Source organism: Bombina bombina, chromosome 6, assembly GCF_027579735.1.
Source record: "Bombina bombina isolate aBomBom1 chromosome 6, aBomBom1.pri, whole genome shotgun sequence".
NCBI classification, from domain to species: Eukaryota; Metazoa; Chordata; class Amphibia; order Anura; family Bombinatoridae; genus Bombina; species Bombina bombina.
The window spans coordinates 372,693,173-372,716,701 of NC_069504.1; the positions used below are offsets into that span (position 1 = coordinate 372,693,173).

The following is a 23,529-nucleotide window of genomic DNA, read 5'->3' on the forward strand; positions in this document are numbered from 1 at the left end:
CCTCAATGTATGAGGTAATGATGCAAAAATGTTTTTTACTGCATTTGTTTGGAAATATTTAAATACATTCAGACGCCTGTGAATGTATTATACATGTACTTTTGTATACAGAGAAAATTAGATATAACATTAGGGTACACATGATTAGAGTAGTTATTCTGATTAAGGAGAGAACTGATGTTCAACTGTTTACTGGGAATGGTACCTAGATATTTTAATTATTTACTGTCCCAACGCTGCTTTGTCAAGTAAAGTTATTTAGTTATATTGGTGACTACTGTAAATTGGAACCGATTGTGTACGTCCACCATCTTGTGGTTGGAAAGAAATGCCAGTCTGAGTCTAGCGAGGGCAGAAGCTTATATAGCGTTGCCGCGTACAGTTACCCCTTTACGCTTTTTAACCACACCCTACTACGAAATAGCCCATTTTGATTGGATATAACCTCTGACGACTTTCTAGCGACGGAAGTAAAAGACATATTTGCTAGTGTTCACAAAAAAACAACAACAACAACAACATAACGAAAGCACTAAAAAATTTTTACACAAACAGTGGAATTCATCATGGATGCTGGAGCTGATCGGAAGGTAAGGGGAACCAGTTCATAATTTGAGACGCAGCTTCTTTTTGTTGTTATAACAGCTTAAAACTCACACGTTATGCCCCTGTTAATACACTTTGCACGCTGCAGTCCATAAAGATTACTCAAATATTTTACGTACCTAAACATCTTATTTCAAAGTTCTAAAGCCCCCACCCGGTATAAGGTAAGAGAACCTAATTTGGCGATGAGTTGGGTGGTAAATACATTTTTGATAGTAAAAAGTTTAGCATATGTTAGGGATCAATGTTTTTTTTAAATTATTATTATTATTATATATTTTCGTTTGACAAGATGCTACTAAAAATCTAGATCGCTGAAGTGTTTATTCCTATGGTTATGTAGTAATTTAGCCACACAATTGTGGTAAAATGTGCTTCAGTGTGAAGATGGCAGGGCCATTAAACACATCAAATGACATTTGATTCAAAAACTATTTCTCTATTGCATCTAAAAGAGAAGCGTGTTCCTGTGTTTTATAATCTGTGAAAGTCGTCTTAACCACTGATACCTAGGTATCAGTTTTACACAAACATGCAGTGCACTTATTGTTTGCTTTACATTTAAAACACATTTTTCCTATTTAATAAAGGTGTATTTGTTGATGGTAAACGTTTCCCTTTTTAAAAATCGGATCTGAAATGTTAGTGATATTTTAAATGGAGTTAAATCAGTTGTAATGAAGTTGCGCTATAACTTTTTAATATAGATATTTAATTCAAATATCCCGCGCTCCGCTGCACACTTCAAAAGTTATTTTTTCATTAGCTAATGGTTTGAATTAGCTAATGAATTAGCACTGATTAGAGAATAATTCAAACCGTTTGTTCACAGAAAAATTTGAATTTAAAAGTAAGTTGCAGCGCATTTTCATTACAACTGATGAATTAAACTCAATCTAAAATATCACTAACATTCCGGATCTGATTTTATAAAGGGGAGAGATTGCCATCATCTTAACTGCTGCTCTCTTATGAAAAATCATGAGTACTTTGTCTCTTTAATATTGCTTCTTACTGTGGAGAATGTTTTATATCTTAAGAGGCCATAGATAAATTAATTCATAAAGCATATTAGCAGATCTGTTCCACATGTTATCTTTATCAATAATTTTAGCATAACTGATCAAAGGAGTCATCTGTTTGATTTAACTATTCATTGCAAATACACGGCTAGAGTACGAGTTGTGCGTTAGGGTAAAAAAGCAGCGCTAAGAGGTCCTAACGCTGCTTTTTTACGCTCGCTGCTATTATGAGTCTTGAAGGTTTAGGGTCACCGCACACTTCTTTGGCCTTACCGCAAAACGACTTACGTAAACTTCGTAAAGTCTTTTTTCTATGGGACTTCCATAGCGCCGGTATTACGAGTCTGTCCTGGGAGGCCAAAAAGTGAGCGGTATACCCTACCCTGTCAAGTGTCCTAACGCATTTAAAAGTCAGTAGTTAAGAGTTTTATGGTACAACGCTGTAGCATAAAACTCATAACTTAAGTGCTAAAAAGTACACTAACACCCATAAACTACCTATTAACCCCTAAACCGAGGCCCTCCCGCATTGCAAACACTATAATAACATTTTTAACCCCTAATCTGCCGCCCCCAATGTCGCCGCAACCTACCTACACTTATTAACCCCTAATCTGCCCGCCGCCCCCAACGTTGCCGCCACTATATTAAAGTTATTAACCCCTAAATCTAAGTCTAACCCTAACACCCCCTAACATAAATAAATCTAAAGAAAATTACTATCATGACCTAAATTATTCCTATTTAAAACTAAATACTTACCTATAAAATAAACCCTAAGATAGCTACAATATAACTAATAGTTACATTGTAGCTAGCTTAGGGTTTATTTTTATTTTACAGGCAAGTTTGTATTTATTTTAACTAGGTAGAATAGTTATTAAATAGTTATTAACTATTTAATAACTACCTAGCTAAAATAAATACAAAAGTACCTGTAAAATAAAACCTAACCTAAGTTACACTAACACTATACTATAATTAAATAAATTAACTAAATTAACAACAATTAGCTAAAGTACAAAAAACAAACAAACACTAAATTACAGAAAATAATAAACAAATTACAAGATATTTAAACTAATTACACCTAATCTAATAGCCCTATCAAAATAAAAAAAAGCCCCCCCAAAATAAAAACCCTTAGCCTAAACTAAACTACCAATAGCCCTTAAAAGGGCCTTTTTGCGGGGCATTGCCCCAAAGTAATCAGCTCTTTTACCTGTAAAAAAAAATTACAAACAACCCCCCCAACAGTAAAACCCACCACCCACACAACCAACCCCCCAAATAAAATACTATCTAAAAAAACCTAAGCTCCCCATTGCCCTGAAAAGGGCATTTGGGCTGGGCATTGCCCTTAAAAGGGCAGTTAGCCTCTTTTGCAAGCCCAAACCCCTAATCTAAAAAACAAACCCACCCAATACACCCTTAAAAAAACCCTAACACTAACCCCCTGAAGATCGACTTACCGGGAGAAGTCTTCATCCAAACCGGGCCGAAGTCTTCATGCAAGCCGGGCGAAGTGGTCCTCCAGACGGGCAGAAGTCTTCATCCAGACGGCATCTTCTATCTTCATCGATCCGGCGCGGAGCGGGTCCATCTTCAAGACATCTGACGCGGAGCATCCTCTTCATCCGACGACTAAAGACGAATTAAGGTACCTTTTAAGTGACTTCATCCAAGATGGCGTCCCTTAGATTCCGATTGGCTGATAGAATTCTATCAGCCAATCGGAATTAAGGTAGAAAAATCCAATCAGCAATAGGATTGAGCTCGCATTCTATTGGCTGTTCCAATTAGCCAATAGAATGCAAGCTCAATCCTATTGGCTGATTGGATCAGCCAGTAGGATTGAACTTCAATCCTATTGGCTGATTGCATCAGCCAATAGGATTTTTCTACCTTCCGACTGGAAGCTAGAAAAAATCCTATCAGCCAATCGGAATCTAAGGGATGCCATCTTGGATGACGTCACTTAAAGGTACCTTCATTCGTCTTTAGTCGTCGGATGAAGAGGATGCTCCGTGTCGGATGTCTTGAAGATGGACCCGCGCCGGATGGATGAAGATAGAAGATGCCGTCTGGATGAAGACTTCTGCCCGTCTGGAGGACCACTTCGCCCAGCTTGGATGAAGACTTCGCCCGGCTTCGTTGAGGACTTTGGCCTGGCTTGGATGAAAACTTCTCCCCGGTAAGTCGATCTTCAGGGGTTAGTGTTAGGTTTTTTTAAGGGTGTATTGGGTGAGTTTATTTTTTTAGATTAGGGGTTTGGGCTTGCAAAAGAGCTAACTGCCCTTTTAAAGGCAATGCCATCCAAATGCCCCTTTTCAGGGCAATGGGGAGCTTAGGTTTTTTTAGATAGTATTTTATTTGGGGGGTTGGTTGTGTGGGTGGTGGGTTTTACTGTTGGGGGGGTTGTTTGTATTTTTTTTACAGGTAAAAGGGCTGATTATTTTGGGGGGGTGTTATTTTGGGGGGGGCTTTTTTATTTTGATAGGGCTATTAGATTAGGTGTAATTAGTTTAAATATCTTGTAATTTGTTTATTTTCTGTAATTTAGTGTTTTTTTTTTGTACTTTAGCTAATTTAATTGATTTAATTGTTGTTAATTTAGTTAATTTATTTAATTATAGTGTAGTGTTAGTGTAACTTAGGTTAGGTTTTATTTTACAGGTAAGTTTGTATTTATTTTAGCTAGGTAGTTATTAAATAGTTAATAACTATTTAATAACTATTCTACCTAGTTAAAATAAATACAAACTTGCCTGTAAAATAAATCCTAAAATAGCTATAATGTAACTATTAGTTATATTGTAGCTCTCTTAGGGTTTATTTTATAGGTAAGTATTTAGTTTTAAATAGGAATAATGTAGTTAATGATAGTAATTTTCTTTAAATTTATTTAAATTATATTTACGTTAGGGGGGGTTAGGGTTAGACTTAGGTTTAGGGGTTAATACATTTAGTATAGTGGCAGCGACATTGGGGGCGGCAGATAAGGGGTTAATAAGTGTAGGTAGGTGGCGGCGACATTGGGGGCGGCAGATTAGGGGTTAATAAGAATAATGTAGGTGTCGGCGATGTCGGGGGCCGCAGATTAGGGGTTAATAAGTGTAAGATTAGGGGTGTTTAGACTTTGGTTCATGTTAGGGTGTTAGGTGTAAACGTAAACATTTTTATTTCCCCATAGGAATCAATGGGGCTGCGTTGAGGAGCTTTACGCTGCTTTTTTGCAGGTGTTAGACTTTTTCTCAGCTGGTTCTCCCCGTTGATTCCTATGGGGAAATTTGTGCATGAGCACGTACGACCAGCTCACCGCTGACTTAAGCAGCGCTGGTATTGGAGTGCGGTAAGGAGCAAAATTTTGCTTATCGCTCACTTCTTGTCTTTTAACGACGGGTTTGTAAAAACCTGTAATCCCAGCGCTGTAGGGAAGTGAGCGGTGAGGGAAAACTGCTCGTTAACACCATATAGCCTCTAACGCAAAACTCGTAATCTAGCCGACAGTTTGTTAAAGGGGCATAAGGCTGCAATAAGAAAACTGTGTATTGCATTATAGGTTTTTCTTATTACATTAGTATTTGCCTTGTTCAATCTCCACTAAAGGGTTAAAAGTACAATTACAGTGTGACAATCCGTTGCTGATTCTGGCCCTTCTGGGACCTGGACTTGCATGTTTATTATGATATTCACACCCCATTATATTTTACCCTCTGTAACAACTGTCTACCAATCCTTAGTCTGTCTTTTTACATCTGACACAGCTGGTAGTACAGCCAGTCAGAAGCGGTAGCACTGGCTCAGTTGCTGAATAGAAGAGCTCACTTAAGCTCATTGACAGTATTCATTTTTTCTTTATCCTGTGTGCGGTCATGCTCTTTCCCTGACACAACAAAATAAACAGTACATAAAGAGAAACGAAAACCGAAATTTATTTACATCTAATTAATTAAGAAATATTGTTTGACACTGGCCAGAGAGTACGTGAAGAGGAAGTGGATTCTGAACTGTCAGATGATGACTACGTTCCCTATGTGCCCATCAAGCAGAGGAAACAACAGAAGGTAGATTGTGCTATTTATGTATATATGTTCCCTCTCTGTTTATCTAAGTATTTAATCTCTGTTCCAGGATTGTTAAACATTAAACTCTAAATGTAATTTGTTGTAAAATGTCTGTTTGTGGAGAGTATTAAAAAAACTAACCTTCTAGCGTTTTTTAATTATTTTTGTCGTCTTACCCTTTTAACTTTAAAGATTTGTAGTTTTTCCATTGCCCGAGAGCCTGGAGTGCATCTGGCATGAATTCAAAATTCTAACTCGACAACATTCTGCACAGTGATTGCTTGATCAGTGCAGGAGCTTATTTATATACACCCCTAACTAACCCCTGCATATGAAACAAGATAAAAAATAATCAATTCACCTTCTCAATGGATATGTCTCTGTACTATGAAATGGTGTAAAGCTTGCAGACAGTTTTCAATTCTTCTAAAATATTAATTTATCTTTGAAATGCTTTGTTGAATTTCTTTTTATAAAATATTTATAATTTGACTTGAATGTCTTAATTTCCCTCAGGTGTAGTTTACTGGATTTATTTGATCTTCTATTTGTTTAATAAACTTATAATTGTGGTTAGTTAAGATGATCTCTGGTCAATACTTATGCCTTCTTTTGCTGCTGAAGTTTTTTTCCTGTGTTGTCTAATGTAGAGAGGAGGCATTTGCTCTTTTTCCTCTATTTGTTTTCCTCCTATTTTGGGAGATTTTTTTTTTTTAAGTGTTCTTCTTATTTTTCGACATTGTCCTCCAACCATTTAACATAATGTATGCATTAATGAATTAAAAATGTCAAAGCTTTGTTTTTCTCTCTCTAACCAGTTACAAAAACTGATGCAAATCCGCCGCAAAGGAGTGACGGAAGAAGAGCAGGACAGCGGCAGTGATCAGAGAGGAGATGAAGATGACATTCCCTTGGGACCCCGGTCCAACGTTAGTCTTTTGGATCAACACCAGCACCTGAAAGAGAAGGCTGAAGGTTTAAAACAACACTCCTATTACTGTCTTATAATTTCATTTTACTTTTCAAGGCTTGCAAAAAATATTCTTGGTGGGATATCCAGCTACAACTGCTTAAAGGGATATAAAACCCAATTTTTTTTTTCTTTCATGATTCAGATAGACCATGCAATTTTTCATCATTCTCTTAGTATCTTTATTTGAAAAAGCAAGAATGTAAGCATAGGAGCCAGCCCATTTTTGGTTCAGTACCCTAGGTAGCGCTTGCTGATTGGTGGCTACATTTAGTCACCAGTCAGCAAGTTCTACCCAGGCGCTGAACTGAAAATGGAGCGACTCCTAAGCTTACATTCCTGCTTCTCAAAGATACGAAGAAAAATTGATAATAGGAATAAATTAGAAAGTTGCTGAAAACTGCAAGCTCTATCTGAATCATGAAAGAAAAAAATGGGTTTCATATCCCTTTTAATAGATTAAAGGTGGATTAATACTGGCATTAAAGGGGCATAAACACCTTGTAATTACAAGACTTTTATGTAGTACTGCAATAAATTAACATATCAGCCATGTGTGAACAATTTTTGAATACAAATACATTTGTTGATATGTATTATTGGTTTACTTTGTTTTCACAACAAAGTAAATACATTTTTCTACTTTTAATAGTATTTTTTTTATATGGGGGGATTTATATACCCACACTGTAAATGCAAGTGGCTTAAAGCTGCTTCTGCTAAAAACCACTGCCTGTGTATTTCTTGTAAACATACACCTTGTTTGCTAAAGTTGTTTTTTAAACGGCTAAACTTCCTTCATCACTTTACTTTGTTGTAGTATCCAATCCAGACTTGTTACTGGAGTAGACTATGCTTGTCATTGTGGTTTTTTGTTTGGAAAACTAGTATTGATTTACATTTAGGTGGAGATATGAAGCAGGATTAGGTTTAAGACTCCAGTGTGCACTTTAAGTACTCAGAGTTGGAAAGCAATTATAATACAGTAAAAAGAAGCAAGATTATTATTAATACTTTATTTTTAAAGCGCCAACAAATTCTGCAGCGCTGTCCATTGGTACAAATGATACAGTACTTGTAAGAGGAATTGATGGCCATATTTCTGTGGGATCTTACCATCTAGACGGGTAGGAGGGTGAGAAACATGAGGTTTGGACTGCAAGGGTGAGAATTATGTTAATACAGATTTAGATGAGGGCAATTATTTGGTAAGTGGAATTCTGTTTGTTACGGATTGGGTGGTAGGCTTCCTTGAACAAAATTGTCTTTAGAGAGCGTTTAAAAGAAGGCAGATAAGGGGAAAGTCTGACAGTGCAAGGAAGTTTGTAAGTCCTGGAGTCTAGAGAGTGAAGAGGTGATGAAAAGATCTACTAATCTTTCCATACTTCAGATTTGTCTTCACTCTTTACAGAAAACTTTAGACATTTTTCATTTTTTTTATAACAAGTGCTCTTTAGTTTCTTTCTTCATCTCACTGATTAGTGTGCTAGTATTTATCTACTAAGTTAATGAATGCATCACCTAGGCTTGGAAAGCAGGTTTCAAGATTGTGAAATTAAATTAATTCAACCATCATTCTGTTATGACTTTATGCCTGTAATGTTACTTCAGTCAATCTCGGATTGTCTTTTTTTGAAGCATATTCATTTTTTCTCTGTATTTATCTGGCTTGTTGTGTTTTACAGCTCGAAAGGAATCTGCCAAGGAAAAACAGCTAAAGGAAGAAGAGAAAATCTTGGAGAGTGTAACAGAAGGAAGGAGGTGGGTCCAGTTTATTCTGGTTCTGTATATCTACTTTAGCAGCTTGAAACATTACAATGCACGGTTATCAGTCCTTTATTTGTAATAAAACTTTGTCATTGTTTTTGGAAAGTAAGGAAAGGGCTCCTGTTAATCACTCTACTTAAAGGGACAGTCTACCATAGAATTGTTATTGTTTTAAAAGATAGATAATCCCTTTATTACCCATTCCCCAGTTTTGCATAACCAACACAGTTATATTAATATACTTTTTACCCCTGTGATTACCTTGTATCTAGGAACCTTCTTCCAGCCCCCTGATCACATGACTGTGACTGTTTATTATCTATTGTCTTAAATTTAGCATTGTTTTGTGCTAAATCTTAAATAACCCCCTGTGCCTGAACACAGTGTTATCTATATGGCCCACGTGTACTTTCTGTCTCTTTCTGTTGAAAAGAGATTTAAAAAGCCTGTGACAAGAGGCAGCCCTCAAAGGCTTAGACATTGGCATATGATCCTACCTATGTTTAGTTTAAACTAAGAATACCAAGAGAAAAAAGCAGATTTGATGATAAAAGTAAATTGGAAAGTTGATTAAAATTAAAAGTCCTATCTGAATAATGAAAGTCTAATTTATAATAGCCTGTCCCTTTAATGCAGCAGCATTGCCTTCCTCAACTTTCTTCTTTGTGTGTTATAAAGTCAGGACAAGAATGGCCAGTAGTCAGCAGTAGTCCTCACTACATCTTGCAAACAGCCTTAACCTACAATGAATTTGCTTATCTTAACCTATTTAAAACACAGTGATTGTTGTGGGAATTGACTTAATAAGCTGTTCAGCTTTTTTATATATATATATATATATAATATATATATATATATATATATATATATATATATATATATATATATATATATATATATATCTATATATATATATATATATATATATATATATATATTAAAGATAAAATCCTCCATTGTATAAAAGAGCAATAGAATTATTGCTCAGGCAATTTGCACATTTTGGAAAGTATCCCCACTTGCCTTACCTCAGAAACACCCTGTATACATTTTTACCAATTCACCAGAGGGTATGCAAATTTAGATCTGTGGTATCTCAGGATTTTTACTTCTGATGTGTTAAAACACAACAGTCCCCTATTTGCAGCAGGAATCATACCACACACACACCAAGGGCGTATTATGGCCTAGGCCAAAAAGGCACATCTGCCCTATCCTCTCGCTAAAAGCCAGCACACAGTACAGTGAACAATAAAGTGCAAACTTTTACAGAGAAGACGAGGCACGTGCGCTGATTAAGGTCGCTCTTCACAGGCAGTGCTCCTTTAAACCGTTGCTTCATTTGGAGCCGCCTGCATTTTTGCAGTGAAAGTGTTCTTGGGGAGAAACTTGCCCGGGGATATGCTTACAGGTGAGGCTGGAGGAGAAGACCTTGTGCTGATATGCTGCCTCCCCCTGTCAGCTGTGGTGGGTCTGTTTAGATCAGCAAGTCTTAGTAATAAACAGACTGGATGCGTCTGCTTAGATCAGCTTGTGATGTCTAATCATAAACTCTCAGCACTAATGTATGATAGCTACTAATAGCTAGCTTTCTCTGCATTCATGAACCCACGGCGTAAATAGTAAATGGACACTTAAAAAACATAATTTATGTAAGAACTTACCTGATAAATTCAGTTTCTTTCATATTAAACAAGAGTCCATGAGCTAGTGACGTATGGGATATACATTCCTACCAGGAGGGGCAAAGTTTCCCAAACCTTAAAATGCCTATAAATACACCCCTCACCACACCCACAAATCAGTTTAACGAATAGCCAAGAAGTGGGGTGATAAGAAAAAAAGTGCGAAGCATATAAAATAAGGAATTGGAATAATTGTGCTTTATACAAAAAATTTACCACCACAAAAAAGGGTGGGCCTCATGGACTCTTGTTAATATGAAAGAAATGAATTTATCAGGTAAGTTCTTACATAAATTATGTTTTCTTTCATGTAATTAACAAGAGTCCATGAGCTAGTGACGTATGGGATAATGACTACCCAAGATGTGGATCTTTCCACACAAGAGTCACTAGAGAGGGAGGGATAAAATAAAGACAGCCAATTCCTGCTGAAAATAATCCACACCCAAAATAAAGTTTAACGAAAAACATAAGCAGAAGATTCAAACTGAAACCGCTGCCTGAAGAACTTTTCTACCAAAAACTGCTTCAGAAGAAGAAAATACATCAAAATGGTAGAATTTAGTAAAAGTATGCAAGAGGACCAAGTTGCTGCCTTTGCAGATCTGGTCAACCGAAGCTTCATTCCTAAACGCCCAGGAAGTAGATACTGACCTAGTAGAATGAGCTGTAATTCTCTGAGGCGGAATTTTACCCGACTCAACATAGGCAAGATGAATTAAGATTTCAACCAAGATGCCAAAGAAATGGCAGAAGCTTTCTGGCCTTTCCTAGAACCGGAAAAGATAACAAATAGACTAGAAGTCTTACGGAAAGATTTCGTAGCTTCAACATAATATTTCAAAGCTCTAACAACATCCAAAGAATGCAATGATTTCTCCTTAGAATTCTTAGGATTAGGACATAATGAAGGAACCACAATTTCTCTACTAATGTTGTTGGAATTCACAACTTTAGGTAAAAATTCAAAAAGAAGTTCGCAACACCCGCCTTATCCTGATGATAAATCAGAAAAGGAGACTCACAAGAAAGAGCAGATAATCAGAAACCTCTTCTAGCAGAAGAGATGGCCAAAAGGAACAAAACTTTCCAAGAAAGTAATTTAATGTCCAATGAATGCATAGGTTCAAACGGAGGAGCTTGAAGAGCTCCCAGAACCAAAATTCAAACTCCATGGAGGAGAAATTGACTTAATGACAGGTTTTATACGAACCAAAGCTTGTACAAAACAATGAATATCAGGAAGAATAGCAATCTTTCTGTGAAAAAGAACAGAAAGAGCGGAGATTTGTCCTTTCAAAGAACTTGCGGACAAACCCTTATCTAAACCATCCTGAAGAAACTGTAAAATTCTCGGTATTCTAAAAGAATGCCAAGAAAAATGATGAGAAAGACACCAAGAAATATAAGTCTTCCAGACTCTATAATATATCTCTCGAGATACAGATTTACGAGCCTGTAACATAGTATTAATCACGGAGTCAGAGAAACCTCTTTGACCAAGAATCAAGCGTTCAATCTCCATACCTTTAAATTTAAGGATTTCAGATCCGGATGGAAAAAAGGACCTTGCGACAGAGGTCTGGTCTTAACGGAAGAGTCCATGGTGGCAAGATGCCATCCGGACAAGATCCGCATACCAAAACCTGTGAGGCCATGCGGAGCTATTAGCAGAACAAAACGGAGTATTCCCCTCAGAATCTTGGAGATTACTCTTGGAAGAAGAACTAGAGGCGGAAAGATATAGGCAGGATGATACTTCCAAGGAAGTGATAATGCATCCACTGCCTCCGCCTGAGGATCCCGGGATCTGGACAGATACCTGGGATGTTTCTTGTTTAGATGAGAGGCCATCAGATCTATCTCTGGGAGCCCCACATTTGAACAATCTGAAGAAATACTCTGGGTGAAGAGACCATTCGCCCGGATGCAACGTTGGCGACTGAGATAATCCGCTTCCCAATTGTCTACACCTGGGATATGAACCGCAGAGATTAGACAGGAGCTGGATTCCGCCCAAACCAAAATTCGAGATACTTCTTTCATAGCCAGAGGGACTGTGAGTCCCTCCTTGATGATTGATGTATGCCACAGTTGTGACATTGTCTGTCTGAAAACAAATGAACAGATTCTCTCTTCAGAAGAGGCCAAAACTGAAGAGCTCTGAAAATTGCACGGAGTTCCAAAATATTGATCGGGTAATCTCACCTCCTGAGATTCCCAAACTCCTTGTGCCGTCAGAGATCCCCACACAGCTCCCAACCTGTGAGACTTGCATCTGTTGAAATTACAGTCCAGGTCGGAAGAACAAAAGAAGCCCCCCTGAATTAAACGATGGTGATCTGTCCACCACGTTGGAAGAGTGTCGAACAATCGGTTTTAAAGATATTAATTGATATATCTTCGTGTAATCCCTGCACCATTGGTTCAGCATACAGAGCTGAAGAGGTCGCATGTGAAAACGAGCAAAGGGGATCGCGTCCGATGCAGCAGTCATAAGACCTAGAATTTCCATGCATAAGGCTACCGAAGGGAATGATTGAGACTGAAGGTTTCGACAAGCTGTAATCAATTTTAGAACGTCTCTTGTCTGTTTAAAGACAGAGTCATGGACACTGAATCTATCTGGAAACACAGAAAGGTTACCCTTGTTTGAGGAATCAAAGAACTTTTTGGTAAATTGATCCTCCAACCAGATCTTGAAGAAACAACACAAGTCGATTCGTATGAGACTCTGCTAAATGTAAAGACTGAGCAAGTACCAAGATATCGTCCAAATAAGGAAATACCACAATACCCTGTTCTCCTGATTACAGACAGAAGGGCACCGAGAATCTTTGTGAAAATCTTGGAGCTGTAGCAAGGCCAAACGTAGAGCCACAAATTGGTAATGCTTGTCTAGAAAAGAGAATCTCAGGAACTGATATGATCTGGATGAATCGGAATATGCAGATATGCATCCTGTAAATCTATTGTGGACATATAATTCCCTTGCTGAACAAAAGGCAATATAGCCTTACAGTTACCATCTTGAACGTTGGTATCCTTACATAACGATTCAATAATTTTAGATCCAGAACTGGTCTGAAGGAATTCTCCTTCTTTGGTACAATGAAGAGATTTGAATAAAAAACCCCATCCCCTGTTCCGGAACTGGAACTGGCATAATTACTCCAGCCAACTCTAGATCTGAACACAATTCAGAAATGCTTGAGCTTTCACTGGATTTACTGGGACACGGGAAAGAAAAAATCTCTTTGCAGGAGGTCTCATCTTGAAACCAATTCTGTACCCTTCTGAAACAATGTTCTGAATCCAAAGATTGTGAAACAGAATTGATCCAAATTTCTTTGAAAAAACGTAACCTGCCCCCTACCAGCTGAACTGGAATGAGGGCCGTACCTTCATGTGAACTTAGAAGCAGGGCTTTGCCTTTCTAGCAGGCTTGGATTTATTCCAGACTGGAGATGGTTTCCAAACTCAAACTGCTCCTGAGGACGAAGGATCAGGCTTTTGTTCTTTGTTGAAACGAAAGAAACGAAAACGATTGTTAGCCCTGTTTTTACCTTTAGATTTTTTATCCTGTGGTAAAAAAGTTCCTTTCCCACCAGTAACAGTTGAAATAATAGAATCCAACTGAGAACCAAATAATTTGTTTCCCTGGAAAGAAATGGAAAGTAGAGTTGATTTAGAAGCCATATCAGCATTCCAAGTCTTAAGCCATAAAGCTCTTCTGGCTAAGATAGCCAGAGACATAAACCTAACATCAACTCTAATAATATCAAAAATGGCATCACAGATAAAATTATTAGCATGCTGGAGAAGAATAATAATATCATGAGAATCACGATTTGTTACTTGTTGCGCTAGAGTTTCCAACCAAAAAGTTGAAGCTGCAGCAACATCAGCCAATGATATAGCAGGTCTAAGAAGATTACCTGAACACAGATAAGCTTTTCTTAGAAAAGATTCAATTTTTCTATCTAAAGGATCCTTAAACGATGGTACCATCTGACGTAGGAATGGTAGTACGTTTAGCAAGGGTAGAAATAGCCCCCATCAACCTTTAGGGATTTTGTCCCAAAATTCTAACCTGTCAGGCGGAACAGGATCTAATTGCTTAAAACGTTTAGAAGGAGTAAATGAATTACCCAATTTATCCCATTCTTTGGAATTACTGCAGAAATAGCATTAGGAACAGGAAAAAACTTCTGGAATAACCGCAGGAGCTTTAAAAACCATATCCAAACGTATAGAATTAGAGTATCAAGAGGACTAGAATCCTCTATTTCTAAAGCAATTAGTACTTCTTTTAAGTAAAGAGCGAATAAATTCCATCTTAAATAAATATGAAGATTTATCAGCTATCAATCTCTGAGATAGAATCCTCTGAACCAGAAGAGTCCAAAGAATCAGAATGATGGTGTTCATTTAAAAATTCATCTGTAGAGAGAGAAGATTTAAAAGACTTTTTACGTTTACTAGAAGGAGAAATAACAGACAAAGCCTTCTTTATAGATTCAGAAACAAAATCTCTTATGTTATCAGGAACATTCTGCACCTTAGATGTTGAGGGAACTGCAACAGGCAATGGTACATTACTAAGGAAATATTATCTGCTTTAACAAGTTTGTCATGACAATTATTACAAACAACAGCTGGAGGAATAGCTACCAAAAGTTTACAGCAGATCACTTAGCTTTGGTAGATCAGCAGGCAGTGATTTTCCTGTAGTATCTTCTGGCTCAGTTGCAACGTGAGACATCTTGCAATATGTAAGAGAAAAAACAACATATAAAGCCAAAATAGATCAAATTCCTTATAAGACAGTTTCAGGAATGGGAAAGAATGCCAAATATCAAGCTTCTAGCAACCAGAAGCAAATGAAAAATGAGACTGAAATAATGTGGAGACAAAAGCGACGCCCATATTTTTTAGCGCCAAATAAGACGCCCACATTTATTTGGCGCCTAAATGCTTTTGGCGCCAAAAATGACGCCACATCCGGAAACGCCGACATTTTTGGCGCAAAATAACGTCAAAAAAATGACGCAAACTTCCGGCGACACGTATGGACGCCGGGAAACGGAAAAGAATTTTTTGCGCCAAAAAAGTCGCGCCAAGAATGACGCAATAAAATGAAGCATTTTCAGCCCCCGCGAGCCTAACAGCCCACAGGGAAAAAAGTCAACATTTTTGAGGTAAGAAAAATATGATAATTCAATGCATAATCCCAAATATGACATTGACTGTCTGAAAATAAGGAAAGTTGAACATTCTGAGTCAAGGCAAATAAATGTTTGAATACATATATTTAGAAACTTTATAAATAAAAGTGCCCAACCATAGCTTTGAGTGTCACAGAAAATAAGACTTACATACCCCAGGACACTCATCTACATGTTTGTAGAAAGCCAACCAGTACTGAAAACGAGAATCAGTAGAGGGTAATGGTAAATATAGAGTATATCGTCGATCTGAAAAGGGAGGGTAAGAGATGAATCTCTACGACCGATAACAGAGAACCTTATGAAATAGACCCCGTTAGAAGGAGATCACTGCATTCAATAGGCAATACTCTCTTCACATCCCCTCTGACACTGCACGCTGAGAGGAAAACCGGGCTCCAACTTGCTGCGGAGCGCATATCAACGTAGAATCTAGCACAAACTTACTTCACCACCCTCCCTTGGAGGCAAAGTTTGTAAAAACTGATTTGTGGGTGTGGTGAGGGGTGTATTTATAGGCATTTAAGGTTTGGGAAACTTTGCCCCTCCTGGTAGGAATGTATATCCCATACGTCACTAGCTCATGGACTCTTGTTAATTACATGAAAGAAAGTTCCATTACTTGAATGATGGTAATTACTGTAGGTTGTTGCATGTGAAGGGCAGTAATTTGTTTCAAAAGTGTATTCTGCTTTCCTCCCTTCCTCTTTTCCCTTCTTTCTCACTCCCTCCCTCAACTCCCTCCTTCACTTGCCTCCCTTTTCGCGCCTCCCCTTCCCTTCTTTTCTCTCCCTTCTCTCAGGGAAAATATGGTATGAGGATGCATACAATTCAACCCACCTGTATGCAAGTGTTTTGCTAGTCCATTTTTCTTTTGAATTGTTATGAAAAAAAAAATAAAAAAAAATTACACACTGACCCAAAAAATTTAGGGGGGGAAAAGGCCTAAAACCTTTGGGCAGGGCAGCAGTAATTTTGAGTGCTCTAGGGCAGCACAAAACCTAAATATGTATGTATATATGAGTGTGTGTGTATGTATGTATACACACACACACACACACATATATATATATTTATATATATATATAGATATGTATATATATATATATATATATATATATATTATATATATATATGTGTATATATATATATATATATATAATATTATATAAAAATGTATAATAGATATACACACCACCGGGCTAATATTACTTTTAAAAATGTTCTGTTTTCTTGTTGTTCTTTGTTGAAAAGCAGGAAAGTAAGTTCATGAGTGTACATGTGTCTGCAGCAGTTTTGCAAAAATGTTATACATTACAAGAGCAGTAGATGCAGCACTATTTCCTTTCATGTAGTGCTGCAGACATGTGCATGCTACCTATCTATATCTCTTCAACAAAGAATAACGAGAACTATAAATTTGATAATAGAAGTATAATGGAATGTTTTTTAACATTGTATTCTCTATCTAAATTTGGGTTTCATGTCCCTTTTTAAATTAGGTCACTTTATTACTTAATTACTTAAAGGGACACTGAACCCAAATTTTTTCTTTTGTAATTGAGAAAGAGCATGCAATTTTAAGCAACTTTCTAATTTGCTCCTATTATCAATTTATCTTCATTCTCTTGCTATCTATATTTGAAAAAGGCATCTAAGCTTTTTTTGGTTTCAGTACTCTGGACAGCACTTTTTTTATTGGTGGATGAATTTATCCACCAATCAGCAAGGACAACCCAGGTTGTTCACCAAAAATGGGCCGACATCTAAACTTACATTTGTGCATTTCAAATAAAGATACCAAGAGAATGAAGAAACATTGATAATAGGAGTAAATTAGAAAGTTGCTTAAAATGTCATGCTCTATCTGAATCACAAAAGAAAAAATGTGGGTACAGTGTCCCTTTAAGACTTTTTGTTGTTCATGTTTTATTAAACCAGTTACAGAATTTAACCATAATATTTTATGTTTGCATATTTTCCTTCACAATGTACAACTAAAGAGATCATTCATTGTAATCCTGGACTTTTATTGCTAGATAAACTTTTTCCATGAGCGTTTTTAAGTAGATCAAGCAGTGATTGCCTTAACTGAACTCTGTACAGAGATCATATTGAGATTAAAATATATATATATGTTTTCCTTTCCTGCAGCTCTTATGTCTGTAAAAGAAATGGCAAAAGGCATAACCTATGATGACCCCATAAAGACCAGGTGAGTATTTGTTCATATGTATTGTTGATTTACTTTGTTTTTTACAATAAATTGAATGTGTTAAGCGTTTAATAATTTATGTTTTGCGGGAAATTCAGTTACCCATAATGTAAATGTATGTATCGGATGTCTTAAAGCTACTTTTGCTGGAAACCGTTGCAAATGTATTTTTAAAATGTATGTTTTTTGTTCTTTGCAGTTGGAAAGCCCCACGCTACATTCTTACAATGTCACATGCACGCCATGATCGTGTCAGGCGCAAATATCACATTTTGGTGGAGGGTGAAGGAATACCCCCACCTATCAAGACCTTCAAGGAAATGAAACTACCTGCAGGTGTTACATTGCTTCCTCCCTTTTCTGTCAATGCTTTATAATGAGGACGGGGACATTTTATTAAATAAATTAAAAAGAGAGAAGGGCTCAACCTAGGAACGAACAACGGCATAATAGCTTGTTCTATGGCTAGTTACCAGCCAAGAAGCAGCCTCTCTTTGCTCAACATGTGCTTTTCACAGAGAAAAACTTCCTTGTAGTATATCAGTCTGATTCTGACTTAACAGTATAGTCTATGCTATGATTAAGTGCCGCACTGCACGAAACATATAAGGTCTCCTCCTCTTCCGACCATGTTTGCTCTATGAGTGTTTTAGATTTTGAACAAAGAATCGTTTTTACTTTGGATTCCTGGAGTGCCGCCTGTTCTTCTTCTAAAAACATCCTTGTAGTATATCAGTCTGATCCTGACTTCACAGTACAGTCCAGCCCCGAAATACCAGGCAATCCCTCTCTGAACGAGAGAAACGGCAAAACCCCAGACGTGTTTCAGCCTAGTGTGGGCCTCGTCAGTGAGGTGCAGCCATATCCCTATACGCAAACTGAGCAACGGGTCTCGTCTGGCTTCCCGCATCAACCTTAGGGAGACTTCCCTCAGGGTCATAATTAGCATAAATAAAGAGAGAAGCATTCAACCGGGGAATGAACAATAGCTTGTTCTATGGCTAGTTACCACCCAAGAAGCAGCCTTATTTTATGAAATGTCTGCTAGATGTGTTAAGTGATTTTTTTTTTTTAAAACTTTTTAGTAGAACAGAATGAAATATAATATATTATATATAAAAAAAATATATTTAACAATCTCCTATTTGATACGACTTAGATAAACGTTACAATAATGTAATACACGCAATACAGGATCTGATTCATTAGAAAAATATATAAACTAAAGCAAAGTTTATAAGACACTTGAGAAAAGGTATTTCCAAAACCATAATTTATTTCAAGAAAGAAAAGAAAAGCAGAGGAGTTACATTTTATTTTAAAATAAATATAGAATTTAATTGCTAATATATATATATACTATATATATATATATATATATATATAGAATATATATATATATATATTATATATATATATATATATATATATATATCTATAAAAAAATTTTTTTTTTTTTTTTTTAATACAAGCTGTATTTATTTTCACAACAGTAGTTTTTGTATTTTACAGATAATTTCTGTGACTGGGTGTTTTTACTTATTTGTCCCAGTTTGGGAATTGTCTTTGACTGTTATCAGTTATTACATATTTGCTTTTGTGTCTACAGCTATTTTAAGGGGATTGAAAAAAAAGGGAATTCAGCATCCGACCCCTATACAGATCCAAGGAATCCCAACTATGTAAGTCATATCCTCATGATTATGGTGTGTTTTGTATGTATTTTATTTTGATTGGACTAGCATTGGCTTCTCCAGTTGGTTGCTGTGTTGGCCATATATACGATTCTCTCTTGAATACAAGAATAAGCAATACTGTGGTTTACTTGCAGATTGGCTGGTAGGGATATGATTGGCATTGCTTTCACTGGATCTGGGAAAACTCTGGTTTTTACACTACCTGTAATCATGTTCTGCTTGGAGCAAGAGAAGAGATTACCCTTCACTAAGAGGGAAGGACCATATGGACTCATCATATGCCCGTCGGTATGTACTCCTGTATCTAGCCCTTAGCTCATGCTATCCCAGCCCTGTATTCACAGACCGCTATTTCTTCACTTCTATAGGGTTTATTTTTCTGCTATGATTCAGGTAGCTCCTCTAAGTAGGCTGCTTATAGTAGGTGGGCTGGGGCATAATATGGAGAGGGAAAAATTGAAGGGTCCCTAAAAGACGGTAAACTCCTTGTAATTCTAGCCTTTATCTGCAGTCTTGCAATAAATTTACAAAGTTGTTGTGTTTGAAAATGTTTTGAATGCTGCAAATGTTTTGTAATAGCCAAATTTATCCCTCCACTTTCCTTAATAAAGAAGAGTCAATCTGGGCAAAATTTTAATTTGCATTTCCTTCTGATAATCTCATGCTTGAAGCCGATAGGAAAAGACATGTGGCAGAATTAAGTTTATGAAACCTGTCGTGTGCACTTCCAGTTGTCAGAAAGGGAAGAATATATTGCAAAGTTGCATATTCATTTATTGTCCCTTCTTAATTAATTAGAGCCACACTTATTGCTTATATGACAAGTACCTCTAGCCCTTTTGCTAAAGGTCCCTAGATCTTCTTAAGAGCCTATAATATTATTTTTTTTAAATTCCTTATAAGGGTTGTGACAGTTTCCTTCTTGCAATTACTTTAGGTTGCAGCAGCAATCTCATTTTAATGGCTTTGCACGTAATTAATATATTTTAATCTTCACTAAGAAGAAGTGGGGAAAAATACACATACACACACACACACCACACACACACACACAACAGTATACATCTTTGTTTTTTTGTATAACCCCCCCCTCCCCCCTTATATTTTCTTGTGGTTTTCTGGCAGAGGGAGTTAGCGCGTCAGACACACAGTATTATTGATTATTACTTGCCGGTTACTTCAAGAAGATGGCTTCCCAGTATTACGCACTGCTCTCTGCATTGGTGGAATGTCCGTCAAGGAGCAAATGGAAACTATCAAGCAGTAAGTAAATACCGTTATACTGTGCAATTATTTAATTCCAGCAAATGATTTTGATTCTATGGTTATGGCCCTAGTCCACAATGTTACTGAGATCATAATATTAAGATGAAGAACAACATCCGCAGACATTATTCTGTGTCATTTGGCCTCTGCTGCATTGTGGTGGTGGCGTCATTGCAGATACCAATAATTATTATTGTATTGTAAAACATACCAATGCCAACAGCATGTTCTCTTATAGAAAAACGTATTCTGTTAAAATTTATATACGTAGAACTAAATATTTAACCCCTTAAGGGCTGGCATTTCAGACAAAAACTTGCCCAAAAGACCAGATGATAATTGGCATTTACCTATCAAAACTATATATATATGTGTGTGTAAGTGAAACCACCACCTCCCTCCTGATGCTCCCACACTACCAACGATCAGCACTACCGCTACCCGATGCAGAGAGGGACCCGAGGGATGCAGAGAGAGTGCAAGTCTCACCATTGTTGGCGAGATTGTGGCAGAAGAAAGGCCCAGGACAGTCCTTATAGGGCTAAGCAACCAGCCTCTGTTCAGGTTAGCGGTGCTGGTTTGTAAGGAGTAAAAGAAACGGTCTACTCCAGAGTTTTTATTGTTTAAAAAGATAGATAATTCCTTTTGTTACCTATTCCCCAGTTTTGCATAACCAAACGGTTATATTAATATACTTTTTTTTTTATCTCTGTGATTACCTTGTATCTAAGCCTCTGCAGACTGACCCTTATTTCAGTTCTTTTGACAGACTTTAATTTTAGCCAAAAATTTATTTTTAGCATATAAGCCTACCTAGCTTTAGCTTTCAACTAAGGATACCAAGAGAACAAAGCAAATTTGATGATAAACGTAAATTGAAAAGTTGTTTAAAATTAAATGCCCTATATGAAACGTGAAAGTTTAATTTTGATAAGACTGTCCCTTTTTAAGTATATACGCTGATAAGAATTTAATTTTTGTAAGCTCGTTATGAATTACAAGTTTTAAAACGAGTATTGTTGAGCATGTTGACTTAAACATTATCATTATGATATAACAAAAACACAAACTATGTAATGTAGAAATGCTCATATATATAATATTATATATATATATATATATATATATATAATATATATATATATATATATATATAATATATATACCACATATATAACACACACCACAGAGGCTTTTTTTAATCAAACAAAGTGAACGTGAATGCATGCGCCGGAAGAACTACGAGTCACCATCTGGGCCAATGTCCGAAAGCAAACCTTAAAATAATACAGTTTTACATTGGATCGTTACTGAACATAATACAAATGGATAAAGGCACAAAAGATCATTATATAAAGCAACAATTGCTATGTACAAAAAGCCTACATACGAGCCTGTACTGATCACTGCATACTTAAGGCAATAAATGATGCGCTGCATATATACCATACAATGCAATCTAAGATACATCAAATAATTATGCATTAGCTATCTAGAAGACATACAAGGGCTACATACTCAAATCACAATATAAATGCAAAGCAATCACAAAAAGATAAATATGATATATACCCTTATGTAACTAATTTGAAAAAATAAGCATGTTTAGATACACATCATATATTCTCATAAGTACACGGGCACACTAACTACCCAGAAAACAGACTACCCAACAAATCACTACTACTGAAAAATTCCCTTATTTACAAGAAGAAATGCAAGTCAAAATTGGTATTCAATCCCCTGGGTACAAGTGTCTCCAAAGTAAAAATCCATTTGGATTCCCTTTGGAGAAACATTTTTACCCTATTGCCACCTCTGGCCGGCGCCGGAACATGATCAATTATCATGTAACGAAGATCGGATACATTGTGGTTATGCATCAAAAATGCCGAGCTGCCAATGCGTAATACCAATTTTGACTTGCATTGCTTATATTTGCTCTATTACTCTTTGCTCTATTACTTATATTTGCCATGAGTCAGGTCTATGTGTATTTCCCTTTTGCAGTCCAGCAGTTTCATTATGGGAATCATGTTTAGGAAGTTTGTCTTACCTGGGGTATAGTTTTTTTTTTTTTTTTCTTGGAAAACTTGTGGGCAAATAAGGCTCGCGAGGGTGCAAAATGCTGTTTTTTATTGCGTCATTCTTGATGTGAGAATTTTTTTTTTTGGGTGCGAATGTGCGCTGGTCATGACGCAAGTTCGTAATTTCCTGCGTCTTAAGTGACGCTAGGTTGTTTGGCGCGAAATTGTGTTATGACGCAAGTTGCATCATTTCCGGATGTTTGTTGGCGCCAAAAAAATGATCAACTTCCTTTTGCGTTGTGTGTCATACTTGGCGCCAAAAAAATTTGTTTTATTTGACCTCATTTCCTATATGCTCCTTGCCTTCTTTATGCTCAGAGGGCTATGCTATTTGCTTTTTCCCCCCAAATTTAGCACTTGCATTTTTTCCCATTCCTGAAAATGCAATATGTGGAAATAAGATTTCTGTTTAAATTTATTTTTCTTTTTTTTTACATTTTACAAGATGTCTCAATCTGATCCTGTCTCAGAAGCTGCTGTAGGAACCATGCTGCCTGAACACAGTTCTACCAAAGCTAAATGTATCTGTTGTAAACTAGTGGAGATTATATTTCCAGCTGTAGTATGTAACAGTTGTCATGATAAGCTTTTGCATGCAGAAAAGGTTTCTATTGGTGCTAGTACAGTATCTGTTGTTCCTTCAACATCTAAAGTACATGATATCCCTGTTGATATGAAAAATTACATTGCTGATGCAATACAGAAGGCTATGGCTGCTAAACCACCTTCAAATAAACGTAAAAACTTTAAACGTTAAAACTTCTCATAATACTGATGAAGTTTGTAATGACCGACATAATACTGATATATCCTCCTCTGATGAGGATCTCTCTGGTTCAGAGGATCCTACTTCAGACATTGACACTGATAAATCATCTTATCTTTTTAAGATTGAGTATTTTTGTTTTTTGGTAAAAGA

The 23,529-nt window shown here is 36.7% G+C and overlaps 1 protein-coding gene and 1 long non-coding RNA gene across 2 annotated transcripts in view; one reads left to right on the plus strand and one right to left on the minus strand.

Moving 5' to 3' along the window:
• The first annotated feature begins 450 nt into the window (after positions 1–450).
• The window catches only part of DDX41 (DEAD-box helicase 41), a 69,554-nt gene continuing 46,475 nt past the window's right edge, over positions 451–23,529 (plus strand). The window contains 10 exon segments of the mRNA XM_053717062.1: positions 451–590; positions 5,609–5,695; positions 6,514–6,670; positions 8,351–8,423; positions 17,498–17,560; positions 17,760–17,896; positions 19,170–19,242; positions 19,392–19,545; positions 20,383–20,424; positions 20,426–20,520. Of these exon segments, the coding sequence (XP_053573037.1) occupies positions 567–590; positions 5,609–5,695; positions 6,514–6,670; positions 8,351–8,423; positions 17,498–17,560; positions 17,760–17,896; positions 19,170–19,242; positions 19,392–19,545; positions 20,383–20,424; positions 20,426–20,520 (905 nt within the window). The 5' untranslated portion in view covers positions 451–566.
• Positions 5,540–23,529, minus strand: part of LOC128662976 (uncharacterized) — a 101,590-nt gene continuing 83,600 nt past the window's right edge. Inside the window, exon 4 of the long non-coding RNA XR_008402824.1 lies at positions 5,540–6,651. This is a non-coding gene — a long non-coding RNA (uncharacterized LOC128662976). The remainder of the gene's footprint in view (positions 6,652–23,529) is intronic.